Source organism: Nyctereutes procyonoides, unplaced genomic scaffold, assembly GCF_905146905.1.
Source record: "Nyctereutes procyonoides isolate TBG_1078 unplaced genomic scaffold, NYPRO_anot_genome, whole genome shotgun sequence".
Classification (NCBI taxonomy): domain Eukaryota; kingdom Metazoa; phylum Chordata; class Mammalia; order Carnivora; family Canidae; genus Nyctereutes; species Nyctereutes procyonoides.
The window spans coordinates 977,863-1,003,949 of NW_026575049.1; the positions used below are offsets into that span (position 1 = coordinate 977,863).

The 26,087-nt window shown below is 44.8% G+C and overlaps 2 protein-coding genes across 4 annotated transcripts; both read right to left on the reverse strand.

Moving 5' to 3' along the window:
- Positions 1-13,077: 13,077 nt before the first annotated feature.
- On the reverse strand, positions 13,078-25,724 carry LOC129511651 (nascent polypeptide-associated complex subunit alpha). 3 transcript variants are annotated; one of them, XM_055328523.1, is made up of 7 exons: positions 24,742-24,813; positions 15,518-15,603; positions 15,262-15,339; positions 14,396-14,542; positions 13,764-13,892; positions 13,426-13,548; positions 13,078-13,202 (listed from the first exon to the last, which is right to left on the reverse strand). In XM_055328523.1, exons 1-7 carry the CDS (start codon positions 24,809-24,811, stop codon positions 13,188-13,190), a joined length of 648 nt encoding a protein of 215 aa, XP_055184498.1. In that variant the 5' UTR covers positions 24,812-24,813; the 3' UTR covers positions 13,078-13,187. The 3 variants fall into 3 exon arrangements, with proteins under 3 accessions (XP_055184498.1, XP_055184499.1, XP_055184500.1); XM_055328524.1 differs by adding an exon at positions 25,613-25,724 and having other exon boundaries at positions 13,158-13,548; positions 24,742-24,904; XM_055328525.1 differs by adding an exon at positions 25,613-25,709 and having other exon boundaries at positions 13,158-13,548.
- On the reverse strand, positions 15,615-22,280 carry LOC129511361 (nascent polypeptide-associated complex subunit alpha, muscle-specific form-like; the record flags this gene model as incomplete). Its single annotated transcript, XM_055327947.1, has 1 exon — positions 15,615-22,280. A coding segment is annotated over one exon (5,583 nt), but the record flags the coding sequence as incomplete, so codon positions are not given.
- Positions 25,725-26,087: the final 363 nt, after the last annotated feature.

Consider the following 26,087-nt stretch of genomic DNA (forward strand, 5'->3'; position numbering starts at 1 on the left):
GAGCCTGCTTCTGCCTCTGCCTGTGTCTCTGCCTCTCTCTGTGTGTCTCTCATGAATAAATAAATAAAATATTTTAAAAAATAAATAAAAAATGGACACGGGATTAGAAGATTTATTCAAAGATGATACACAAATGGCCAGTAAGCACATGAAAAGATGACATTAGTCGTTAGGAAGATACAAATCAAAACTACAATGAGATACCAATTCATACCCATTAGGATGGCTAAAATAAAAATGAGATACAATAACAAATTTTGGTGAATATGAGGAGAAATAGGAACCCTCATACTTTGCTGGTGAGACTGTAAAATAGTGGAGCCACTTTGTTTAACATTTCAGGGAAGTGTTTTCCAGAGTTACCACATGATCTAGCAATTCCACTTCTAGGTATGCACTAAAGAAAGATAAAGACATATATTTATATAAAAATGTGTATGTGAATATCTAACAGCATCATTCATAGTAGTAAAAAAAAGTGGAAACAACACAAATGTCTATCAACTGATGGATGAATAAACAAAATGTGGTATGTTCATGTAATTGAATATTATTTGGCCGTAAAGAGAAAGACATACTGCAATATAGATGAAATTTAAAACCATTCTGGTAAGTGAAAATAGCCAGACACAAAAGGCTACATATTGTGTGATTCTATTTACATTAGATGTCCAGGATAAACAGAGACAGAAGGTAGATTTGTGGATATCTTGGGTTGGAGTGGGGAGGGTTGGGTAGAAATGAGTAACTGCTATTGGGTATAGGGTATCTCTTTGGGCTCATAAAAACATTCTAAAATTGATTGTGGTAATGGCTGCACAATCCTTACTAAAAACCACTGAATTGCACGCATAAATGAGTGATTTTTATTTTTGAAGTAGGCTCCATGACCAGTGTGGATGGAGCCCAACACGGGGCTTAAACTCACAACCCTGAGATTGAGACCTGAGCTGTGATCAAGAATTGGACATTTACCTGACTGAACCACACAGGTGCCTCATAAATGCGCAAATCATATGATATATGAATTATGTCTTAAAATAACATAACTCAGATTTATAGAACACTCCACCTAACTACAACAGAATATATACTCTTCAGATACACATAGAACTTTTACCAAGATAGACTATATTCTGGGCTGTAATACAAGGCTCAATAAATTTATAAAGATATCAGTATACAGGCTATTCTAGGGCCACAATAGAATTAAATTAGAAACCAGGAGCAGAAAGACATCTAGAAAATACCCCAGTATTTTAAACCAAATAAAACAATTCTAAAGAACCCACAAGTCAAAGAAAAAATTGAAGGGGAATTTTAAAATAATTGAACTAAAGTTTGTGGAGATTTGTGGACTCCAGAAAGGCAGTAGGCAGTACTTTTGGAGGAAATTTGTTCTAAACTTACCAAATACTCAGCATTTAACAGAAACAAGCTATTGATTTATACATCAACATAAACGAATCTTAGTTACTAACGGTGAAAGGAGCCAGTCAAAAAAATATATCTTGTATAATTACAGGTCCTATTTTTTTTTAAAGATTTTATTTATTTATTCATGAGAGACACAAAGGGAGAGAGAGGCAGAGACACAGGCAGAGGGAGAAGCAGGCTCCATGCAGGGAGCCTGATGTGGGACTCGATCCCAGGATTCCAGGATCAGTCCTGGGCCAAAGGCAGGCGCCAAACCACTGAGCCACCCAGGGGTCCCCAGGTCCTATTTTTTAAAAATTTATTCATGGGACACACACCAAGAGAGAGGCAGATACACAGGCAGAGGGAGAAGCAGGCTCCATGTAGGGAGCCCGATGTGGGATTCAATCCTGGGACTTCAGGATCATGCCCTGAGCCAAAGGCAGACGCTCAACGGCTGAGCCACCCAGGCGTCCCACAGGTCCAATTTTTAAAAATTCTGGAAAATTCAAACTAATCTTTTTTTTTTTTTCAAACTAATCTTTAGTGACAAAATAGATCAGTGGTTACCTGGTGCCAAAATTTGGGGTGGGGAAAGAGGAAGGATTACAAAGGTGCATTAAAGAAGCTTTTTGGAGTGATTGGTATGTTTATTTTTATTTTGGTGATGGTGTGTGGGTGTATAAATATGTCAAAAATTATCAAGTTAAACACTTTAAATATTAAATTGAAAAAGAGCCCAGAAATCTGTATAATTTTTTTTTTAATTTATGATAGTCACAGAGAGAGAGAGAGAGAGAGAGGCAGAGACCTCGGCAGAGGGAGAAGCAGGCTCCATGCACCGGGAGCCCGACGTGGGATTCGATCCCGGGTTTCCAGGATCGCGCCCTGGGCCAAAGGCAGGCGCCAAACCACTGCGCCACCCAGGGATCCCCAGAAATCTGTATAGAGATCTTGAATCTTCGATTGAATTCTAAGCTGTGCACATGAGGATAAGTTTCTTTCTTTCTTTTTTGTTTTGTTTTTGTTTTTGTTTTGAGGATAAGTTTCTACTTAGTTTTAGCTTTCTGTAAAACTTGCCTGATGTTGCTTACTAAGCTTCCAGTGTTGATGTGATGCCAAGATTTGATCCACTCTTTATCCCTATTATGGGACATGTATCAGGGATGCAAACACCAATGAACTCTATTTCCACAAGGAGTTCTCATCAGAGCATGGACCCCAATCTTCAGGAGCCAGGCATGTATATATGTGTGTATAGCTATTAGGCAAGAAAGTATAAAGACTAAAAGCACTCTAGAAAGGCCAAATGCAAAAAGCAGTAAAATCCAAGTGCTATATTTAAACATCTCCATACTAATTAACTAATTAAACATTTCTGTGGCTGACCATTTTATCACTGCTGGTGTAGATGAATAAGGGCAAAAAGTATGGCAAGATCAAGGTATGAGGATATATCACGGAAGAACATAGGCAAAGGATTGCAAAATAAAAGTTTGATTTAACTAAATAGTTTTATGTATTTGGGAAGACTGGAACATAAAGTATAAGTGAGAGGCCAATACTTGTTCCTTTATTTTTTTAAAAGATTTTATTTATTTATTCATAGACACACAGAGAGAGGCAGAGACACAGGCAGAGGGAGGAGCAGGCTCCATGCAGGGAGCCCGACGCGGGACTCGATCTGGGGTCTCCAGGATCACGCCCTGGGCTGCCGGGGGCGCTAAGCCGCTGCGCCACCGGGGCTGCCCTACTTGTTCCTTTATAATATATATAGAAATTTTCAATAGTTTGTGTAAGTATTTGCTTAGTTATGTCACCAGACTGGATGATAACAGAGGAGGAAGGGTCTTGGAAATTCACAAGTGAGTTGTTTACCTACAGAAATACCATTCTGAATACTAATTTCATCAGAAGATGTTTTACGCTCATGAGCCATTCCTTCCCTAAGCCGGAAAACAGATGCCATTCTTGGATGATTAAATCAAACAACCTTGGTATCTACTCTGGACAATGCTCAGAAATTGTGTGTCAAATCATAATTGGTCTCAATTGCTCTTGAATTAGTTCCACTATATTTTGAAAAATGGTCTGTATCCATATGTAGTATCATCAAGAAGCTTTAAAGCACTAACTTTAAAAAACTTTTTAATTTAGGTGGTTACTGTATAGTGCAATACTGGTTTCTGGAGTAGAATTCAGTGATTCATTATATGCAACACCCAGTGCTCATCGTAACAATGCCCTCCTTAATTCTCATCACCCATCTAGCGCATTCCCCACCCACCTCTGTCCATCAGCCCTGTTTGTTCTCCATTATCAAGAGCCTCTTATGGCTTATGTCCTTCTCTCCTTTTTTTCTTTTCTCCCTTCCCATATGTTCATCTGTTTTCTTTTTTAAATTCCACATATAAGTGAGAGCATATGGTATTTGTCTCTCTCGAGCTGACTTATTTCACTTAGTATAATACACACTAGCTCCATCCATGTCTTTGCAAATACCAAGATTTCATTCTTTTTTTAGATTATTTATTTATTTATTTATTGACAGAGAGAGAGAGAGAGGCAGAGACACAGGCAGAGGGAGGAGCAGGCTCCATGCAGGGAGCCCGATGTGGGACTCGAACCCTGGGCTCGATCACACCCTGGGCTGCAGGCGGCGCTAAACCGCTGCGCCACCGGGGCTGCCCAATATTTCATTCTTTTTGATGGCTGAGTGATATTCCATTGTGTGATGTGTGTGTGTGTGTGTGTGTATGTGTGTATGCATATCACATCCTCTTTATCCATTCATCAGTTGATGGACATCTGGGCTCTCTCCATCGTTTGGCTGTTGCTGATAATGCTGCTATAAACAATGAGTGCATATATCCCTTCGAATCTGTATTTTTGTATCCTTTGTGTAAATACCTAGTGGTGCAATTGCTGGATGGCAGGGTAGTTCTATTTTTAACATTTTGAGGAACCTCCATACTGTTCTCCGAGTAGCTGCACCGGTTTGCATTGCAAAAAGCATTAACCTTTGAAGTTAAAGACTGAATCTAAATCCTTCCTTAATGTTATGCTATAACCAGATACACCAACTTGATTTATTACCATATCAATAATCACAGTATTATTCATTATATTTCAACTACAGTTCTCAAACCACACTTTTTTAAAAAAGATTTTATTTATTTATTTTGGATTTTATGTATTTATTCATGAGAGACACACACACACACACAGAGAGGCAGAGCCACAGGCAGAGGGAGAAGCAGGCTCCACGCAGGAAGCCCAATGTGGGACTCCATCCCAAGACCTCGGGAATCACAACCTGAGCCAAAGGCGTAGACGCTCAACCACTGAAAAAGGTGTTCCTGAAAATCTCTCTCTTTCATTACCCCAACAGAAATAAAACAATAATTGGAGGCTGTTCAAATGCTGAATACTCCTTAAATGAATAGGTTAAAAGATGTGTAGAGAAATATATGGAGACCAAGCTAACGACTTAGAATTTCATTATTTGCCTTTCCCATTAGACTAATTTCCAGGAGGGCATATCCATGTCTTATTCTCTGTTGGATTCTCACTGTGTAGCTAATGATAGGAATTGTGGAATTTATTGAATGAGTGAATACTGATTCCCATTTTTCAAACTATTCCAATGAGAGGGATATGTAAGGCCGAGTAGGCAAGGCTCCAGAATAGTTTCTTTAATCAGTTTGTTAGAATTTTAATTAACTTATATGGAACAAAGGATTTCATGACTAAAGTTTTAAAGTTGCTGCTTTATTCAACAGAGCTTTATGTGGGAGAGGATTTTACTCTAAAATTTATTTTAAATTAATTAATTAATTAATTTATAGAGAGTGAGAGAGAACATGAGCAGGGGGAGGGGCAGAGGGAGTGGGAGAGAAAGAATCCCAAGCCAACTCTGCACGGAGTGTGCAGCCCAACTCCGGACTCGATCCCAGGACTCTGAGATCATGACCCAGCCAAAACTGAGAGTTAGGCACTTAACAGACTGAGCCAACCAGGAGACCTGAGAGGTTTTACAGGCAACCCACCTTACGGAGGTAAGTGTAGAGGGATTCTTAGTGGAAAGTAGAACAGTTAGGAAATTATGTCAATAGCTTGCTCAGGGTGGTCTTTCTTTCTTTCATTTGAGAGAGAGTGAGTGAGTGGGGGTAGAGACAGAAGGACAGAAGGACAGGGAGAAGGAGAGAATCTCAAGGGGATTCCCCACTGAGCAGGGAGTCCAATGCAGGGCTCCCTCTCATGATCCTGAGATCATGACCTGAGACAACATCAAGAGTTGGTCACTTAACTGACTGAGCCACCCAGGTGCGCCTTAGGTGGTTTTCTTTTTTTTTAAATATTTTATTTATTTATTTATGAGAGACAGAGAGAGAGGGAGAGAGAGAGAGGCAGAGACACAGGCTGAGGGAGAAGCAGGCTCCATGCACCGGGAGCCCGACGTGGGATTCGATCCCGAGTCTCCAGGATCACGCCCTGGGCCAAAGGCAGGCGCCAAACCGTTGCGCCACCCAGGGATCCCCTTAGGTGGTTTTCAATTAAGGCATTAGGAATGAAGAGAGAGGGGATAGACAGAATTTTTTTTTCTTTTTCTAAAGATTTTATTTATTTATTCATGAGAAACAGAGAGAGAGAGAGAGAGAGAGAGAGGCAGGCTCCATGCAGGGAGCTGACGTGGGATTTGATTCCGGGTCTCCAGGATCACGCCCTGGGCTGAAGGTGGCCTTAAACCGCTGAGCCACCTGGGCTGCCTCAGAAATTTTTTCTTAAAATAATTTAAAAAAGCCAAAACACTTAACATAGGGGCACCTGGCTGGCTCAGTTAGTAAAGCATGAGACTCTTAATCTCAGGGTGTGGCTCAAGCCCCATGTTGTGTATACAGATTACTCAAAAATAAAAAATCTAAAAAAAACCCAAAATCCCCCAACAAAGCCTTTAACATAAACAAATGATTACCATCCTAACCATTTTTTAAGTGTAGTTAGTTCAGTGAGATTAAGTATATTCACATTGTTGTGCAACCCTCACCCTCTATCTTCAGAACTTTTTCATCTTCCCCAATTGAAATTCTTTACTCATTAAACCAAATTCTTCCTTTCCTTTCTCCAACCCCTCGCAAACACCATTCTATCTTGTCTCTATGAATGTGACTAATCTAAGTACCGTATATAAGTGGAATCATACAATATTTGCCTGTTTGTGACTGGCTTATTTTACACAGCTTAATGTCTTTAAGGTTCGTCCATGTTGTAGCATGTGCCAGAATTTCCTTTTATTTTTTTTAAGATTTTATTTATTCATGAGAGACAGAGAGAGAGAGGCAGAGACACAGGCAGAGGGAGAAGCAGGCTCCATGCGGGGAGCCCGACGGACTCGATCCCGGGTCCCCAGGATCAGGCCCTGGGCTGAAGGTGGCGCCAAACTGCTGAGCCACCAGGGCTGCCCAGAATTTCCTTTCTTTTTTAAAGATTTTTTTTTTTTTTTTTTTTAAATTCATAGAGACAGAGAGGCAGAGGAGGCAGAGACACAGGCAGAGGGAGAAGCAGGCATCACACAAGGAGCCCAATATAGGACTCGATCCAGGGTCCCCAGGATCATGCCCCGGGCCGCAGGCAGTGCCAAACCACTGCGCCACCGGGGCTGCCCAGAATTTCCTTTTCTTTTGAGGCTGAATACTATTCCACTGTGTAGATATACTGCTTTTTGTTTATCAATTCATCTGTGAGGGTCATTTAGGTTGCTTCCATCTTTGGGCTATTGTGAATGCTTCATGGATATACAGATGTCTCTGAGGCCCTGATTCCACTGGAGTCTATACCCAGAAGTGGAATTACTAGATCATATGGTAATTCTATTTTTAATTTTTGATGACTACCATACTGTTTTCCATACCAAAGACAGCATTTTACTTTCCATTAATGATGCACAGCAGGGAGCCTGGGTGGCTCAGTTGGTTAAGCCTTTGGCTCAGGTCATGACCCCAGGGTCCTGGGATTGAGGACAAGGAGCTCCCTGGTCAGCGGGGAGCCTGTTTGTCCCTCTCTCCCTCTGCTATCCACCCCGCCTCCCCCTGCCCCCCGTGTGGGCTTTCCGGCTCTGTCAGGATTTTATTTACTTGAGAGAGTGAGCACAAGAGGGGTGGGGAGGAGGGCAGAGGGAGAAGCAGACTCCCCACTGAGCAGGGAGCCCAATGTGGGGCTGAATCCCAGGATCATGACCTGAGCTGAAGGCAGAAGGCAGATGCTTAACCCCAACTGAGCCACCCAGGAACCCTTTTTCAATTTTTTGAAAACACTTTCCTTTTGATAGTAGCTATTCTAATGCGTGTGAGGTGCTATCTCACTGTAGTTTTGACTTGCATTTCCCTAATGATTAGTGACAATGAGCATTTTTTCTTGTGCTTATTGCGGATTTGTAGAACTCCTTGGGGAAAGATCTGTTCACGTTTTTTGCCCATTTAAAAAAAATTTTTTTTGTTCACCTGTAGTTCTTTATATATCCTGAATACTATTCCCTCATCAGATAGGTCATTTATGAATATATTCTGACAATCTGAATGCTTTTTTTTTTAAGGTTTTATTTATTTGACAGAGCACAGGCAGTGGGAGTGGCAGGAAGAAGCAGACTCCCTACAGAGCAGGGAGACTGATGCAAAATTTTTTTGAGGGGTGCCTGGGTAGCTCAGTTGGTTTAGTGGCTGCCTTTGGCTCAGGTCATGTCAGGTCATGACCTCCGGGTCCTGGGATCAAGCTCCTGTTAGTGAGTCTAGCAGTTAAGCAGTTAGAGTCTGCTTCTGTCCCACCCTGCCCCTCACCCCACCTCATACTCTCTCTCAAAATCTTTAAAAAAAAAAAGACTTTTTTCTGAGAGAGAGAGAGAGAGAAGAAAGCACAAGCTGATGGGGGTGGGGTGGGGTGGCGGGGTGGGTGTAGAGGGCTAGGGAGAAGACTTCCTGCTGAGCAGGGAGCTCAAGGCAGGGCCCAATCCCAGGACCCTGGGATCATGACCTGAGCTGAACACAGCTGCTTAACCAACTGAGCTGCCCAGGTACCCCTGTAGGTTGCCTTTTTATTCTGTTGATTTAGTCCTTTGTTGCAGAGAAATTTTAAATTTTGGTGAAATCTAAATTTACTTTTTTTTTTTTTATGGAAAGAGGTTTATATTTAGATTTATTGCCAGCTGGACTCAGTTCAGATGATCCCAATTTTGTTGGCAACATCCAAAGCATCAGTCAGGAGCTAGTGGAACATATGGTTTCTTCTCTCCATCAGGCTTGCACAGGGTGTTATCTTGGCCACAGCAATATTGTAGAGCTTCTTCACAGCCTGATCTGGTGCTTGTCGGCCTTAACATCCACAATGAACACGAGTGTGTTGTCTTCTATTTTCCTCATGGCTGACTTGGTAGTCAGGGGGGACTTGATGGCATAGTGATCAAGCTTGTTTCTCCTGGGGGTGCTCTTTTGAGGATATTTGGGCTGCCTTCTGAGATGCAGGGTGTGTTGGGTCTTCGGAATGTAGGCATTGTGCATATCTTTTTTTTGGATGCCTTTCAGCACAGCTTTCTTGGCTTTCAAAGCCTTTGCTTTGGCTTCTGCTTTGGGAGGGGCAAGGGCTTCCTTCTTCACCTTAGGGAACATCTTCATGAAAGGTATTTTTTTTTTTTTTTTTAAAGGTAATCTCTACACCCAACGTGGGGCTTGAACTCACCACCCTGAGATCAAGAGTCATATGCTTTACCAACTGAGCCAGCCAGGCACTCAAACCTATTTTGCTATTGCCTATGCTTTTGGGATCACATAAACCATTGCCATATCAAAGGCACGAGGCTTTTCTCCTGTTTTTTTCTTAGAGTTTTATGGTTTTAGGTCTTATAGTTAGGCCTTTGATCCATTTGCAGTTAATTTCTTTATATGGTAAGGCAAGAATGCTTTGTCATTCATGAGCTGTGTTAACACAGAGAAAACACAGGAAAATTCTGAGAGGGTAGATAGATAATGGAATTAATTTTGGGGATGTCAAAACTGAAGATGAAACAAATTTAAGAGGAAACAAGGGGATGTTAAGGAGACTAATTTGAAGACAAATATAGCTATGCATCAATGCCCATTGGAATTAGCAACTAGGTGAACTTGAGAGCTATTTGGTGGAAAGGTACAGATAAAAGCCTACTATGGACTAGAAAGGGAATGAATGTAGAGCTACATCTATCATCATAGAGAGATCATGGAAACAAAGTTGAAATGAAATCTGCAGGAAGATATATAATGTACAAAGTTTTTTCTTTTTTTAACCTTGTTTAAAATTTTAAAACTTGTAAATCACTAACTTCTTTGGGTATATAAATATGTATTGAGAAAATATCAACTTAGGTAGAGGAATTATAAAACTAGTTCATGATAGTGCTATCTCAGAGGTAAATAGATCTGAGGAAGGATATACAAGGGTCTCTATACCTATCTGTAAGGTTTAATTTCTTTTTTTTTTAATTTTTTAAAATTTTTATTTACTTATGATAGTCACAGAAAGAGAGAGGCAGAGACACAGGCAGAGGGAGAAGCAGGCTCCATGCACCGGGAGCCTGATGTGGGCTTCAATCCTGGGTTTCCAGGATTGTGCCCTGGGCCAAAGGCAGGCGCCAAACCGCCGCGCCACCCAGGAATCCCTAATTTCTAAAAAACAAAATAGCAGGAGCCTGGGTGGCTCAGCAGCTGAGCATCTGCCTTTGGCCCAGGGTGTGATCCTGGAGTCCTGGGATTGGGTCTCACATCTGGCTCCCTTCATGGAGCCTGCTTCTCCCTCTACCTGTCTCTCTCTGTGTGTCTCTCATGAATAAACAAAGTCTTTTTTTTTTTTTTAATTTTTTTTATTTTTATTTTTTTATGATAGTCATACAGAGAGAGAGAGAGAGAGGCAGGGACACAGGCAGAGGGAGAAGCAGGCTCCATGCACCGGGAGCCCGACGTGGGATTCGATCCCGGGTCTCCAGGATGGCGCCCTGGGCCAAAGGCAGGCGCCAAACCGCTGCGCCACCCAGGGATCCCTAAACAAAGTCTTAAAAACAAAATAGCTGATGTCAGGTGCACAGTTCTCTATCTGCACGTTTGAAGTATTTCCCCAAATAAGAAGAGAGTCTGCTAATGGAGAAACATGGTGAGAGAATACAGCTAACTGGCCTACTTTGTTTTCTTCATCTTTTCCTTTATAAATCAGAAGGGTCATTCAGTAAATAACCAGTGGGATCTAACAATCCTATACATGTTTTGGAAATATCAGTTTGTTTTTATTCCCTTTAACAGATGAAGTCAGAGGTTACTTAAAATATATCTGTTGGAACGCCTGGGTGGCTCAGTGGTTGAGCGTCTGCCTTTGGCTCAGGGCCTGATCCTGGATTCCCGGGATCGAGTCCCAGGTTGGGCTCTCTGCATGGAGCCTGCTTCTCCCTCTGCCTGTGTCTCAGGCAAAAAAAAAAAAAAAGGTCTGTTTACTATTTGAACAGAGACTTAATCATTTTAAGAACCAGGAAAGAGGGGATCCCTGGGTAGCTCACTGTTTAGCACCTGCCTTCGGCCCAGGGCGTGATCCTGGGGTCCTGGGATCAAGTTCCACAACAGGCTCCCTGCATGGAGCCCGCTTCTCCCTCTGCCTCTCTGTCTCTCATAAATAAATAAAACAATCTTAAAACAAACTCTATATTCCCTAACTTAAGAACCAAAAATTCGAAAAAAAAATTGATCATTCTATGATAGAGAATGTTAGTGATACATTTCAAGTGTGGTGGAAAAAAAATGCTTGAAGGGAAGGAAATAATGGTTGAAGAAAAAAGTAGCGATAACAGGTTCTTGAGATGGGAAGAAAGCACTATATAGCACTAGTGGCAGTAATAGCCTTGAACAAGATACTTCTCTAAAAGTAACCAAGAATTGGCAGTTAACACTGTAGAGAGGGAAAGGTGAGGGAACTAGGAGTTAATATCCCTGAATTTCTTTCTGAAACGAGAATTACAGAGCTAAGTCAGATTTGGCAACCAAGGGGCCTATCTTCAGCCTCATGAGACTTTCGTTGAGCAAATGAACTCTTCTACCCCAGTAAATGGAAGGTCACCGTTCTTAGTGAGATATCAATTTGTGGTTCTTCAGTACAGCTTACGACTTCTTACAAATATAGCCTACCGCAATGAAAAGACACTACTACTCAGTGGCTGTCTTTCGAGGAAGTCATTTAACTTCTTTGGCCCTCAGCTTTCACTCACATCTGTTAAAGTATCTACTCTTAGGAATCAAGAAGACTGAATTCAAGGGGCACCTGACTGGCTCAGTCAGAGGAGCATACAACTCTTGACCTCAGGGTTGGGAGTACAAGCCCCATGTTGGGTGAAGAATCCTACATAACTAAAAAAAAAAAAAAAAAATTGAACAGTAATATAAATGTCTAAAGTTTCGTTCCCAAAGCCTTCCACCATGTTAATCTCCCATATCTCTAAATTTACTTTTAAGCCTTCCTATTTCCAAATTTCAGTCCTCGGCTTTTCCCCCAAACCATTTTCTAACAATTCAAACTCAGAAGCTTTACTCTTCATAGGACTTCTATGGAGTTAGGTGTATTTTTCATATACTGGCTAATTATGTATTAATTTACCTGGTCTCCACTCACTGTCTTAGCATAAATTATGGCTACTCTAATTATAATTTATTCTGTACATTAAAATGTCTGTATAATGAGAGCAGAGGATTTGCACTGTATACAACAGTCAAAAACTCCCTTCATGAGGTACCTTTTTAGTCTTTTCATCTACATCCATTATGTTCCCTCTAAGCCCTGTATCAAGCTTTTACGTATCAAGATGTAATCAGTATGAACTTCTCAAAGGCCAATATATATATTCAAAAAGATTGTGGGCCACCTGATTTTGGGCCAAAAAGAAGTGGTTGAGAGCATCTGCCTTTGGCTCATGGTGTGATCCTGGAGTATCGGGATCAAGTCTCACATCGGGCTCCCTACAGGGAGCCTGCTTCTCCCTCTGCCTGTGTCTCTGCCTCTCTGTCTCTCATGAATAAAGAAATAAAAATCTTAAAAAAAAAAAAAAAGAGAAAAAAAGAGAAAAAAGAAAAAAAAAAGATTGTAGGCCAAAAAAGAGGCTGATGATTATCAAATATAGAAGAATCACGGGCAGCCCCGGTGGCGCAGCGGTTTAGCGCTGCCTGCAGCCTGGGGTGTGATCCTGGAGTCCCGAGATCGAGTCTCACTGGGGCTTCCTGCATGGAGCCTGCTTCTCCCTCTGCCTGTGTCTCTGCCTCTCTCTTTGCTCTCTTTGAATGAAAAAATAAATAAATCTTAAAAAAAAAAAAAAAAAAGAAGAATCAGGATTTGCTAACAGTTAACACCTGGGAAAGAAAATGGAAAGGAGAAACTTTACATGTAAGTTGTATTCTCTGAAGACAAGACAGTCCTAACAGCCTAATATAGCATCTTCTTACAAGAGTCAAAAAGACTGAGATTTTAAGTGGGGAATATGTGGCTTTAAACCTTTTCAAATAAAGCTGAGGTCTGAAGAGTAATTATGGATTTTTCATTCTAGAACCTTCATGGTTTTTTTGGGGGGTGGAGTGGGGGGAGGGGGGAAGAGACCAAGCACCCATGGAGTTCATCCAACAAGAAGCCATAACTTTATTAATGATAGAAACAGTACAAATTTCAAACCAAGCTGTAGTTATTCTTTTGAAACACCAAAAAAAGTCCTCGTTTTCATACGGTTACATTGTTAATTCCTGTAAGAAAAGAGATCATTAGTAGTAGTAATAAGCAAATTGAGAATTCAGGCCATTAAAATATGAAGTAACTCAGAATAGGCTTCGGGATGAAGCTTTTTTTTGTTTTTGTTTTTTTTTTTTTTTGATGAAGCTTCCTAACTGGCTAATATTAAACAGAGAAAATAAAGTCACCCATAACTGGTCGGGGCAGAAGTCAAGGAATAAAGGTTTGGACACTTACCATAATAGCATTTACAATATCATTACTGTTGTTCTTCAGGGCTCGGACTGCCTTTGCTCTTGACACATTTGCTTGTGACATGACCAATTCTATGTCCTTAACCTCTACACCCGTTTCATCAACCTAAGAGAGGGAAAAAAAAATAATAATAAATTAAAGGCCAAGAACAATTCCAGTAGTTCTTTGGAGTCAGGAGTCTCTTGAACCTAGATAATATAATTCAGAAACTACTGAACTCCATTGAATTAGATAGTCTAAAGCAATACAAAATCCACTCATCAATACAAACATACTACTATCTGGAGAGGATGAAAAGTATAAAAGATTTCCCTATATACCTCTTCTTCTTCACTCTCCTCTTGTACAGTTGGAGTCTGTGTGTTTTCTTGAATGTTTGAGACAGCTTCACCTTGAACTTTGAATTTCTCAGCAGCTGCTAGCTGTGCTTGCTGAGATAAGTCCTCAATCTATAGGGCAGAAAATACAGATTTATGTAAATAGATCAGTCTGCAGTAAATGAAATACATCATTTTTATCTTTTCTAACCTCTCACTCTAAAACCATTTCAGGTTAACTTACTATATAGCTTTAAATGCTTGCCCTCACCAAGATTATAGATCACTGTACAAAGAGAAGTAGTTTAGGGACGGTTGGGGGGGGCTCAGCGGTTGAGTGTCTCCTTCGGCCCAGGGTGTGATTCTGGAGTCTCGGGCTCGATTAGGTCTAAAGCAGTGGTATACAACCAGGAGGTGGTTTTGTCACCAAGGGACATCAATATCTTGAGATCTTTTTTTTGGTTATCACAACTGGGTAGGATGCTGCTAAACATCTCTAACACTCAGGAAAGCTTTTCTACAATAAAGAATTATCTGACCCCAAATTCCACACCAAAGAATTATCCAACGGAGTATCAATAGGGCTAAGGTTGAGAAACCGTGGTCTAGAGCACATCCAAGAAAACTTTCTTTACCTTGGCTTCCCCAAAAACTATGTAGGTATCTGAAGCTGGGCTCTTGTAGACATCTGGTTTTGTGATGACAAACAGGATATTCTTAGATTTCCGGATAGTGACTCTTGTAACCCCTGTAACCTGTCGAAGACCCAGTTTGGACATAGCCTAAGGAATAGAAAAGAACATCAGATTTTTAACTTCTCTAGAAGCAGATTCAGAGGGGGATATGGGTAGCTCAGATGGTTGCATGTCCAACTCTTGATTTCAGGTTAGGTCATGATCTCAGGGTTATGAGATCAAGCTCCGCTTCAGGCTCTGCGCTTGGTGGGGAGTCTGCTTCTCCCTCTGCCCCTCCACCTGCTCGTGTGTGAGCTCTCGCTTTCACATAAATGAGTAAATAAAGTAAAATATTTAAAAAAAAAAAGAGAAGTAGCTTTAGAAAGTAAAGAACATAGTAATAACTACATCCAAAGCAAAGCCTTTTCCTAGGCTAACTTTATATAATACTGAATTGGTTTTCAGGACTCCTGTTTTTTTTTTTTTTTTTTTTTTTTTTGCCATACTAATTTCTATCACTTTAGGTATGATTTTACTACTATGGTTCCTCCTCTCTAAAGCTGGTTCATCAGAACTTTTTTTTTTTTAATTTTTATTTATTTATGATAGTTACACACACACACACACACACACACACAGAGAGAGAGAGAGGCAGAGACACAGGCAGAGGGAGAAGCAGGCTCCATGCACCGGGAACCCGACGTGGGATTCGATCCTGGGTCTCCAGGATCGCGCCCTGGGCCAAAGGCAGGCGCCAAACCGCCGCGCCACCCAGGGATCCCTTCATCAGAACTTTTAATCATTGTTTGTAACTTAAAAAATCTTACCTTTCGTGCCTTCTTTTCACTCCGGCTCTGTTTTGCTTTACTGACTGGTTCTTCATCGATTTCAGCTGCTGCTGCCAGCTAAGAAGATAAAACAGCTATGAGTAAACTGGAATATAAGGCCTGGATAACAGAATCCCCATGAGGTTTTCCGTTTATTAAGGTTCACATTTCCTAATATTTAAGTCAGCTCTCAACCCTCGTTTTCCAATGCTTCCTTGACTCAAGTACTTTGACCAGCAAGTAAGAGAATACCCACCTGGGCTTGTTGTGTGGTTGCTTGTGTGGAATCCTGTTCCTCAAGTTCTGGTACTGATTCATCACTGTCAGATTCTGTTCCAGACCCTGAGATGACAAATAACTTTTATTATTTTATAATAGATTATAAGGAGGAGGCACCTCACCACAGCCTGCCTGGATTAGAGGTCACTGGCTTATGCTAGACCTCACAAAGTTAAATGTAAACCAACTGACTTGTGTGAAGCCAGCCTGACAGCCTCCAACTTAGCCAAACTAGTGTGTACACATCCATTAAAGACCTAGCCCCAGAAATAGGAGGTGATTACTAGTTACAGCCAAGCAGTTTATCAACTGTAACTGCTTCCTTTCTCTCGGTCTTCACTTGGCACACGCCAATACCAATGACCTATATAACTCCAAATTCTACCCAACAGCCCAACCACCCCCCAAAGGTTCTAGCAGACAAGGTATCTCCAGATAAATAAGATCACATTGTGGAAGTAGACCAGGGAGGACACTTTCCCTTCATCCTTTATATTGGGTTGGGGAAGGCCAGAAGCAGTTGTGTACACACATTCAGCTTTACTTTCAAACTACTTACCCTAGCAATTTGGTTTCATCAATATAACTTGATGATTTTCAATGATTGCCAACCTACAATTCTAACAGTCACCTCTGTTAGAGCCTATCCTGTGACCTCTCCCATTTCTTCCAAATATAATTTACATATTTTACATTTACCTCAATCACAAGGCCAAGCATCAATAAAGACTACTGAGAGAAAAAAAGCATACACCTGCACCATTCTCAGGCTAGGAAAAAAGTCTTGAAAAGGAAGTCCCTTGGGCACTGGTCATTACTAAATCGAAGATGTGAAAAGAAATTCAAGTAGTTCCATATTTCCCAACATTTTAGCAAATCCCAGGCCCAGGGACAAGGTTAGTTATGTGGTAGAGATTAGAGCAAATTAAAAGGCCTAATAGGTCTTGGTTTTCAATGTCAGATCATTTAGGTAGAAAAGATAGCAGATTCGTAGTTAGCTTGGACTGTATTATAGATGATGATACAAAACAGACTATCTGAGGTGATGAAAACCAAGATTGTTACACATTCCTAGAGCTTTTGCATTTAAAATTATCACTCTATGTTCTATGTCCAAACACAAGCAGATATACTGGAGAAAGCGGCGCATCCTAGGGTTAGTATTGGTGGGTAGCCCCAGGAGGGGTGTGGGCGACACACCATGCACACAGCAAACCAAGGCAAATACCCTTGTTGTTCTTCAGAACAGGCTGCTTGGCAGAGGGGGTTAGGGCAGGGATCCCAGCAGGTTTGGGGGTGGGCATGTTGACGAGGACCGACTGGAAAGGCACTCCCCCCGAGATTGGTTCCGGGGGAATCAGAGGCGGCAGCTCATCCTCATCAGCAGGGGCTGAGGGCTTACAGGGTGATTCCAGCACCAGCCCAGGTGAGGACGGCAGAAATTGCTGTTTAGGAAGCAGAGGGGGGACTGGGGAGGGAGCGAGAGGCAGAGAGACTGATGGGGTGGGTGCTGGAGAGACAGGTGCTGATCCAGCTTTGGAAAGGACTTTCTCAGAGGAAACTGTTGCTAGAGGAGGAGACGTCACAGACTCAGGAGGAAGAGCCAAAGGGCTTTTTGGGGAATGAAAAGAATCTTTGCTTTTTAATGGAGAAACAGGGAGGGTTTTGGGAGTCTTTGAAGAGACTTTTTGAGCAGAAACTGTCTCTGTAGAAAGGGGTCCTTTAGTACCATTCTTAGCCGAAGGATCTGGGCACACAGGAGGTGAAGCAGAATTCTTCTTGGCCAGGAGACCTTTCTCAGAGGGAGCTGTAGAGCCTTTCTTTACTGGTAGGCCTTTAGAAGCCTGAGGGGCAACGGACCCCAAGGGACATGTGACTGAAACTGGAGACGTAGGGGCCTCTTTGGGTGAGGGAGGAATCTCAGATGAGGAAGTGGGGGCATCTTTGGATGGGGTAGCTGGGGCTCTCTTGGGGGATGGAGTTGCTGAGGCAGCTTTGGAGGATGGGGTTCCTTTAGAGGATGGAGCCACAGCTGGGGGAACGGAGGCCCCCTTGGGAGATGGGGTTGCTGGGGCCCCTTTGGGGGCTGAAGTTGCCAGAGACTCTTTGTGGGAGGAAAGAGCCACAGTTGAGGGAGGGGGAACCCCTTTGGGAGGTGGAGTAGCTGGGGCTTTTTTTGAAGGAGTCATTGCTGGGGGAATGGGGGCCCCTTTGGGAGGTTGGTTAGCTGGAGACTCTTTGGGGGAGGAAGGAGCTACTGATGAAGGGGTGGATGTCTCTTTAGGGGATGAGGCTGCCGAGCCCCCTTTGGGAGAAGGAGGAGCCACAGCTGGGGCAGTGGGGGTCCCTTTGGGAGGTGGAGTAGCTGGGGCTTTTTTTGAAGGAGTCATTGCTGGGGGAATGGGGGCCCCTCTGGGAGGCTGGTTAGCTGGAGACTCTTTGGGGGAGGAAGGAGCTACTGATGAAGGGGTGGATGTCTCTTTAGGGGATGGGGCTGCCGAGCCCCCTTTGGGAGAAGGAGGAGCCACAGCTGGGGCATTGGGGGCCCCTTTGGGAGGTGGAGTAGCTGGGGCTTTTTTTGAAGGAGTCATTGCTGGGGGAATGGGGGCCCCTTTTGGAGGTTGGTTAGCTGGAGACTCTTTAGGGGATGAAAGAGCTACTGATGAAGGGGTGGATGTCTCTTTAGGGGATGAGGCTGCCGAGCCCCCTTTGGAAGAAGGAGGAGCCACAGCAGGGGCAGTGGGGGCCCCTTTGGGAGGTGGAGTAACTGGGGCTTTTTTGGAGGCTGGAGTTGCCTGAGACTCTTTGGGGGAGGGAGGAGCTACAGGTGGAGGAATGGTGGTCTCTTTAGGGGATGAGGTTGCTTGGCCCCCTTTGGGAGATGGAGCTGCTGGTGTTCTTTTGGGGGTTGGAGTTGCTTGGGGCTTTTTGGGGGAGGGAGGAGCCACAGCTGGGGCAGTGGAGGCCCCTTTGAGAGGTGGGTTAGCTGGGGCTCTTTTGGGGGCTGAAGTTGCTTGGGACTCTTTGGGAGAGGAAGGAGCCATAGCTTGGGAAGTAGAGGTCTCTTTAGGGGATGGGGTTGCTGGGCCCCCTTTGGGAGGTGGAGTAGCTGGGGCTCTTTGGGGGTCTGGAATTGTTTGGGACTCTTTGGAGGGAGGAGCCACAGTTTGGGGGGTGGGAGCCCCTTTGGGAGACTGGGTAGTTGGGGATTTTTTGGGGGAGGAAGGAGTCATAGCTGGGGGAGTGGAAATCTCTTTAAGGGATGGAGTTGCTGGGCCCCCTTTGGGAGGTGGGGTAGCTGGGATTTTTTTGGAGGCTGGAGTTGCTTGAGACTCTTTGGGGGAAGAAGGAGGTACAGCTTGAGGCGTGGTGGCCCCACTGGGAGGATGGGTAGCTGGAGACTTTTGGGGGGAGGAAGGAGCCACACTTGAGGGAGTAGAGGTTTCTTTAGGGGATGGGGTTGCTGGGCCTCCTTTGGGGGAAGGAGGACCCACAGCTGGGGCAGTGGGGGCCTCTTTGGGAGGTGGAGTAGCTGGGGTTCTTTTTGGGGCTGGAGTTGCTTGAGAGTCTTTGGGCGAGGAAGGAGCCACAATCGAGGGAGTGGAGGTCTCTTTTGGGGATGGGGTTGCTAGACCACCTTTGGGGGAAGGCGGAGCCACAGCTAGGGCAGTGGGGGCCCCTCTGGGAGACTGGGTATCTGGAGACTCTTTAGGGGAGGAAGGAGCCACAGCTGAGGAAGTGGAGGTCTTTTCTGGGGATGGGGCTGTGGGGCCCCCTTTGGGGCAAGGAGAAGCTACTGCTGGGGCAGTGGAGGTCCCTTTGGGAGGTGGGTTAGCTGGGGTTCTTTTGGGGGCTAGAGTTGCTTGAGACTCTTTGGGGGAGGGAGGAGTCACTGCTGGGGCAGTAGGGGTCCCTTTGGGAGATGAAGTAGCTGGGCCTCTTTTGGGGGCTGGAGCCGCTTGGGCCTTTTTGGGGGATGAGGTTGCTGGGGCTCCTTTGGGGGAGGAAGGAACCACAGCTGGAGGAATGGAGGCCTCTTTGGGAGATGGGGTATCTGAGGTCTCTCTAGGGGATGGAGTGGGTGAATGCTTCTTGGCCAGTGACCCTTTAGGGGCTTGAAGGGAAAGATTGGCCTCTGGAAGAAAGGAAGCTTCAACCGGAGAAACAGGGGATGATGAGTGATTTCCAGCAGGAGTATCAGGGATAGCAGGAACACTTTTAGAAAGAGAAGGAGAAAGAGTTAAGGTAGTAGGAGCTGAACCCTTCTTGGTTGGACGTCTTTTAGTTTGAGGAGACACCTTAGTCCCTAAAGGAGATGAGGAGTCACCTAAGTAAGTTCCTTGAGAAGATGCATTAACAGAAAGACCAGAGTCCTTAGTTGGGTGCCTTTCAGGAGAGGAAGCCACAGGTGCCAATGCTGAGGTTTGAGAAATACCATGAACTTTCTTTGTACCATGAGGAAGAGAGGGAAAGGGCTCAGACTTGGGAATTTCAGGGGCTAGTGCCACGGCAGCTGAAAAAGCAGAAACATTCTGGGAGGATAAAGTCACAGCTGAAGCCACAGGGCAACTTTCCGAGGCTGGAGGAACCAAAGGTAAAACAGAAAGAGTGGAACTACCCTTCTTATCTGGATGGCTTTTATGAGCTAAAGAGACATCTCCTAGATTAGGGCTGGCTTTAGCGGTAGGAGCGGAGGCATCTTTGGTAATTGTAGGGACCACCCCAACAGTGGCATCATGTTCCAAAGGAAATGTAACTACGGCTGGGATAGTGAGAGAACTTTTGAGAAGCAGACTAGAGGAGTCTGGGCTTGAACAAGGATCTGTCTTAATTACAGAGGTTGGAGAATTAACATCCAGAGGAGAGGGAGCAGTACTGGCTTGTGTAACTACAGAGAGAGGCTCTACAAGGCTTCTCTTTGCTAAGGTGGCTTCAGGAGAAAGAGTTCTCTCCAGAGATGATGATATACTTTGGGGAGCAGGGGGATTTTTAGGGGCTACCAGGGCCAGTGGTATTAGAGTAGAGTCTTTCTTGGTAGGAAGTCCTGCCTGGGCTGGTGAAGCAGGGGTTCCAATAGCAGAGAGAGGTACAGTTTGGAGATCTTTTTGTGTTGGTAACTTTACCAAGGCTGATGCAGGGAGACTTTTGGGGTTCTCAGGGGCTGACAGAGGAGAGACTGGTATTCCCAGAGGGGTCACTTGAGGAATAGAAAGTTCTTTGGGAGCCATAGGAGCCATAACCAAGGCAGCGTGGGAAGCTGAGTCCTTATTACTTATGGGACCTGATGAAGTTGGAGGAGACACACAAGTAGTTACTTCAAAGGTAGTAGGTGCTGCAGAAATTTTAGAGGGGTTAGTCATAACAAATGGGGTGGTTGCAACAGAACAAACAGAAGTTTCTTTCAAGCTTGGACTCCCTGGAGGAGGAATTTGGGTCACCAAAGGCTGAGGATGAGTGACATTAGGAGAGCCTTTGAGAATGACAGAGCCTGTAGGAGATAATGGAGAAGAGGTATCTACACTTGAGCCAGAAAAGGAGGCTATGTCAATGATGGCAGAGGGATCTTTGTCAACAGAAAGAGCCAGAGGGGAAGCTGAAGCCCCCACTGGAAAAGTAGCCATAGCAGCAGGAGCCACCTCATTTCTAGAAGGCAGTGGAGGAATTACAGATCTCTGAGAAGGATAAGAGGCCCCTATGGGAGAATGATCTGCAGAAATGGCATCCACTTTAGGATTTGACAAAACATTAGGGCCTGTTTGACCTAAGGTCTGAAGAGGAGAACCAAGAGAACTCTGATGTAAAGGTGTAAGATGAGAGCCTGGAGAAGTGAGGGAAACTGGAGGGATACTAGGAGCCACAGATAGAGACTGAGTTGAAAGAGATAACACAGCAGGTGAACTAAGGGGTCCCTTTAGGCTGAGGCTTTCAGGGTTTTGTGGAGAAGTCAGAGCTGAGGAAACAGGGATGTCTTTGAACTGAGGAGGAGTGATGGGTGGCATCTGAGGACATGAGGCTACTCCAGACTGAACAGAGGCCAAGGGAGTTCCAAGATGGGAAGGTACAGTACTGACTATACCTGGAGGGATGGGAGTGCCTTTTGGATTAGGGTCTACTTGCAAGGGAGCTTGAATAGGACAGGTCTTTGGATCTAAGAAAGCAATGGGAGGGGACAGAGATGTCACTGACCCAGACTCAACCACAGCAATCAAAGGAGGAGAACTAAGAGGGTTAAGTGGATAAGCAGAACTCTTTTGAACTGAGTGGGGAGCCAAGGCCACCAGCGCCAAGGGAGCTGAAGAGGAATGGGCACCTTTCATTGTCGGAGTTATCATGGGAGAGGCCAGAGCTAAGGCAGCTGGGGAGATGGGAGGCCCTCTTAGGTTGGGTAGGAAAGCTGGGGTGTCAGTGGGGGAATGGGCAACTCCCAAAGGCAGGGCTGTCCCAGAGGATGACTGGGGAAAAGGAGCTTCCAAAGGGGTTGAGACAACACCAGAGGGAGAAGGGAATGGGGAAGGCTGGTTAGGGGTTGCCAGAGGGCATTGCTGGGGGGCCAGGGAACAAGGAGGGGGAAGGGTAGGTTCAGACTGCCCTAAGGCAGCAGTGACACTCAAGGCTGAAGACACAGGAAGCACAGCTGGAGGAGAAAAGCAAAAAGGGGAATAAAAAAGGGAAGGAAAAAAACAAAGGTGAGTTATGCAGCCCAACTTGGTACAACATGCCTCATAGGAAACACGGAATTTTTAATCTGAGAATGAAAGTCACCACACAGGATTAGACAAAGGTGACAGGCAACAGCAACCTCCCCAAACATACTTCAATGGGTGAATAAGAATACATCCCTCTCTCCATCTCCCACATTTCCCAAGTTCTACCAAAAAGAAGCAAACTATTTTAAAGGTGGAGATAACAGTCTAAGCAGCCTATTAGTCTCTAAACGGGGAGCACCAGGCCTAGGAGTGGGTTGGGAATACCATGCTTTCCACCCTTTGTCAGATGTGCCCTCCCTTCCCTCCTTGAACAAACCCAAAGTCTCTCTTCAGGCCATAGAATACCACTAGGATAGCTGCTCTACTGTCAAGGATGACAAACTGAAACCACATATTGAAAACTGGAATAAGGAAAGTAGGGACTGGTGATGATGGGAGTTGGACATGAATGAAACAACAAACAAACCTAAGTCTTTATATGCTCAGGCTTTTACTAGGTCAAGAAAAATCTGACTCGTAGAATAAACTTTTAGGAAGGTGGCGTCGACGTACAATTCTATATGAACTATTAAATACTAAGTCACTTTGCCTCCCTGTGCCTGTTTACCTACTCCCCTAAAACAAACAAGCAAGCAAGCAAACAAAAAAACTCCAACTCAACCACAAATGGGGTGTACTTCATAATCTCTACCTACACACTCTCCTAGTAGTATAGTTAGCTCTTCAGACATCAATTTAAGATGAATCAGACTGCCAGGGAGAGAGTTTAGTCACAAGGGTAGGGACTCTATTATGAAACCGTAGCCCAACTTGTTAAACCAGACTGTGGTTCTATTTTGGAAGTAGGGAATTGGAGTGGAGAATATATTGGCTCTCCACCCCTTAATCTGGATAAGTATGTCATCCTGCCAAAATAGACCAATGTTCTCCACTACAGTAAAGCTCAGCAAAAGATTTTCTGAATGATAAAAATTCACAATTTATTCAACCAGTAATCCTGAAATTGTTAGAGAAAAGACAAGTGGCCCAATCAGTTTTTCCCGGAGAGTAGGTAGATCAAAGTCTTAGGATTAGGGTGCAAATGCCTCCAAACATATTAATCACAATTTGAAACTTAGAATGTTTCTTCTGACTAGAGTTCAAAATAGGATAAGGCCCAATTTTCTTGCTTTAGACACCATAACCAATTCCCCCGGCTAGTTTTCGCATTTGTTGTAATTATAGAAAAAATTCAATGTTTTACCACTGGCACTCCCTTAGTATTACAAAATCTATTGTGCAAGCTCAAACTATTCAGAAACAAACTTAACAGCACTAAGAATGACTTCAAAAGCAAATGGCATTTGTTTTGAGGCTTGAAACCAGATTATTCTACATTCATCTGAATTTCAGTCTCCACATTTGTAAAACCAAATTGTTCAATAAGGCTCTGGTTAGCACTGAATTACAGGATCTTTAGAGACCAGTCCTTTATTTTCTCCTTCTGTTAAGTCCCTTGAACTTTAAGGATGTCATATAGCTTGTTCACTAGCTTAGAGGCCCCCTCTCTTTTCTAGCAGCTGTATTAATCCCTTCAGCTGCTAAAATCAGACAGGTGGGGAGAGAGAACCTCAATGCTTTCAACTATAAACAACTCTATTTTAATTCCAGAAGAAGAAAGAAATTGCCCTTAAGTGACAGGTGGAGTTTAAAAAAAATTTTGTATTAAGAAAAAATGAGCATGGAAGTTACAGCCTGAAGATTTATTTCAACACAACTGACGCAGCAAGAATATCATTAAATATTTTTCAATACCTCTCAAGTTTTCTAGAGAAGTATTTTAACCAGAATTCAAGACTTGCCTTTACACTACGTTTACATCAATCAATTTCAAAGCTGAAGAGCAGTCAAAGGAAAAGCCTTATTTCAATTTTGGGTTCCAGGCAAGCTGCTGATGCAGGCACTATTCCAGCACACTAGAAACATCTTAGCACCAACCCATAAAGTGAGTTAACCAACCTAGGAGGGCGGGGGGCCCAGCGGGGCACGTTTACCACCAGCACACATCTCATCCAGACATGTGATGAAGGCACAGTGCCAAACTCTGCCATCTAAAACCTTGATGCAACTTGCTGGCTGGAACTTCACAAAAGCTCAGGTCTCCTTGGCCTGCAAGTGTGTCATCCAGTTCCAATAGGTAAGAATCACCAAGCCCCTTCCCCGCTCGGTTTTTCTCTGTGGGTTGAGGGTTGGTTCCGCAGAACAGTCTGTGAGGCAGTTGCCATACACTACAAAGCAGGCCAGGGAGCTTTTAATGCTCCTGGATCTTAAATATACGGTTTATATTCCATTCCCTAATTAAGTCCCTCCAGGACAGCAGTTAATACCATGGATTCTCCTCCCTGGTAAAGCTACAGCCATCGTCAAAGAGTTAACCCTCAAAGACCTCGTTTTACCCACCGAATGCTCTTAGGGTCAATCGTACATTTCAATGCACAGTAAGGGGGGGGCCTACCTGTCTCAGCCTGGGGCTGTGGCAACTCCTGCTCTGTAGCAGGGACGGTTTCTGTGGCTTCACCAGGCATTTCTGAAGGGAATAAAAAGGAGGCCTGAATTGACTGGGATCCGTTCTGCTACCCAACCCAGAGTCAAATATCCTTTAAAAACTGTGCGAAGGGCTGTTAAGAAAAAAACAAACAAACAAAACCATCAGGGTGTTTGGGGACAATCTTCCCCACAGCAGCCAGGAATACGTAAACAAGAAGCCGCGAGCCTCCGATCCCGGATCCAGCGGATCACCTTCCTCTACCTCTCTTCACTCCGCAGGGCACGGCCTGCTAGCGCCCGGGAGTTCCTCCACATCCCACAAAGGCGACAGCCGCCACTGCGTTCTCGGGCCGAGGCAGAGGCTCCTCGGACGCTGCCCTGCAGCACCTCCCCTCCGCCGCTCACGCCGCCGGGACGCCCGGTGGCCGACATCGCGCGCCTTAGGTCCCCGCACTCGCTTGCCACAATTAACGGCGTGTGCGTGTGCGCGGGGGGGCTGTTCCCAGGCTGTGACCCCCTTAACCTCCTTTAGGTCTCGAGAGGCCGGCCCCAGCCGCAGACGCGCTCCGCTTCCGCCCCCAACACCGCAGCGGCTCTCCTCTCCCCGGCCTCGGCCTGCGGGTCCGGCGCGCGGGCCCCCTGCCCTGCTTTTGCCAGGACGTCAACCACAGACCCCATTTTGTCCGGAGGCCCCAAGGCCACACTTCCCTGGGCCGAGCGGGGACACAGTCATCCTGCAGAGCCTCCGGCTGCCCTTAGCTCTCAGGCCGCGGGCCGGCTTAGTCCGCAAGAAAGGCGGATGGCTGCGGATAGAGAGTAGCGGCGAAGACAGGACTTACTGTGCGCGGAACGCGGAACCAAGATGGCGGCGGAAAGAGAGCGAGCGAGAGCGTGACCCACGCCTGTTGCAGGAGGAAGCCTGGCGGAGGGGGCGGGGCCACAATGCGATTCCGGGTCAGGAGCGGCCGCAGTCACTTCCGGTAACGGGTGACCCGTCCGAGTGTTCGCGTGTGGAGGTGGGACGAGGTCTAAATAAGGGTAAGAACTGGGAACGCCGCGCGCCGGCCTGGCGGGACCCGCCGCCCCGAGCTCTGCGGCCCTTCCCGTCCGCCGCGTCCAGGCATGTTTGACACCCGAAGGGAAGCTGACGACGGAGCCGCCTCTGCGCGCTCGGCACTGAAGCCGCGCGGCCGTACTACATACAGTGACTTTCCATTTCCCCTTTTCAACGAATGCAGGGAAATAGGAGACACTAAATAATACCGGGTTCCACGGATCGTGGTCACATTATTGCAAGGCAGCGGTGACTTAGGT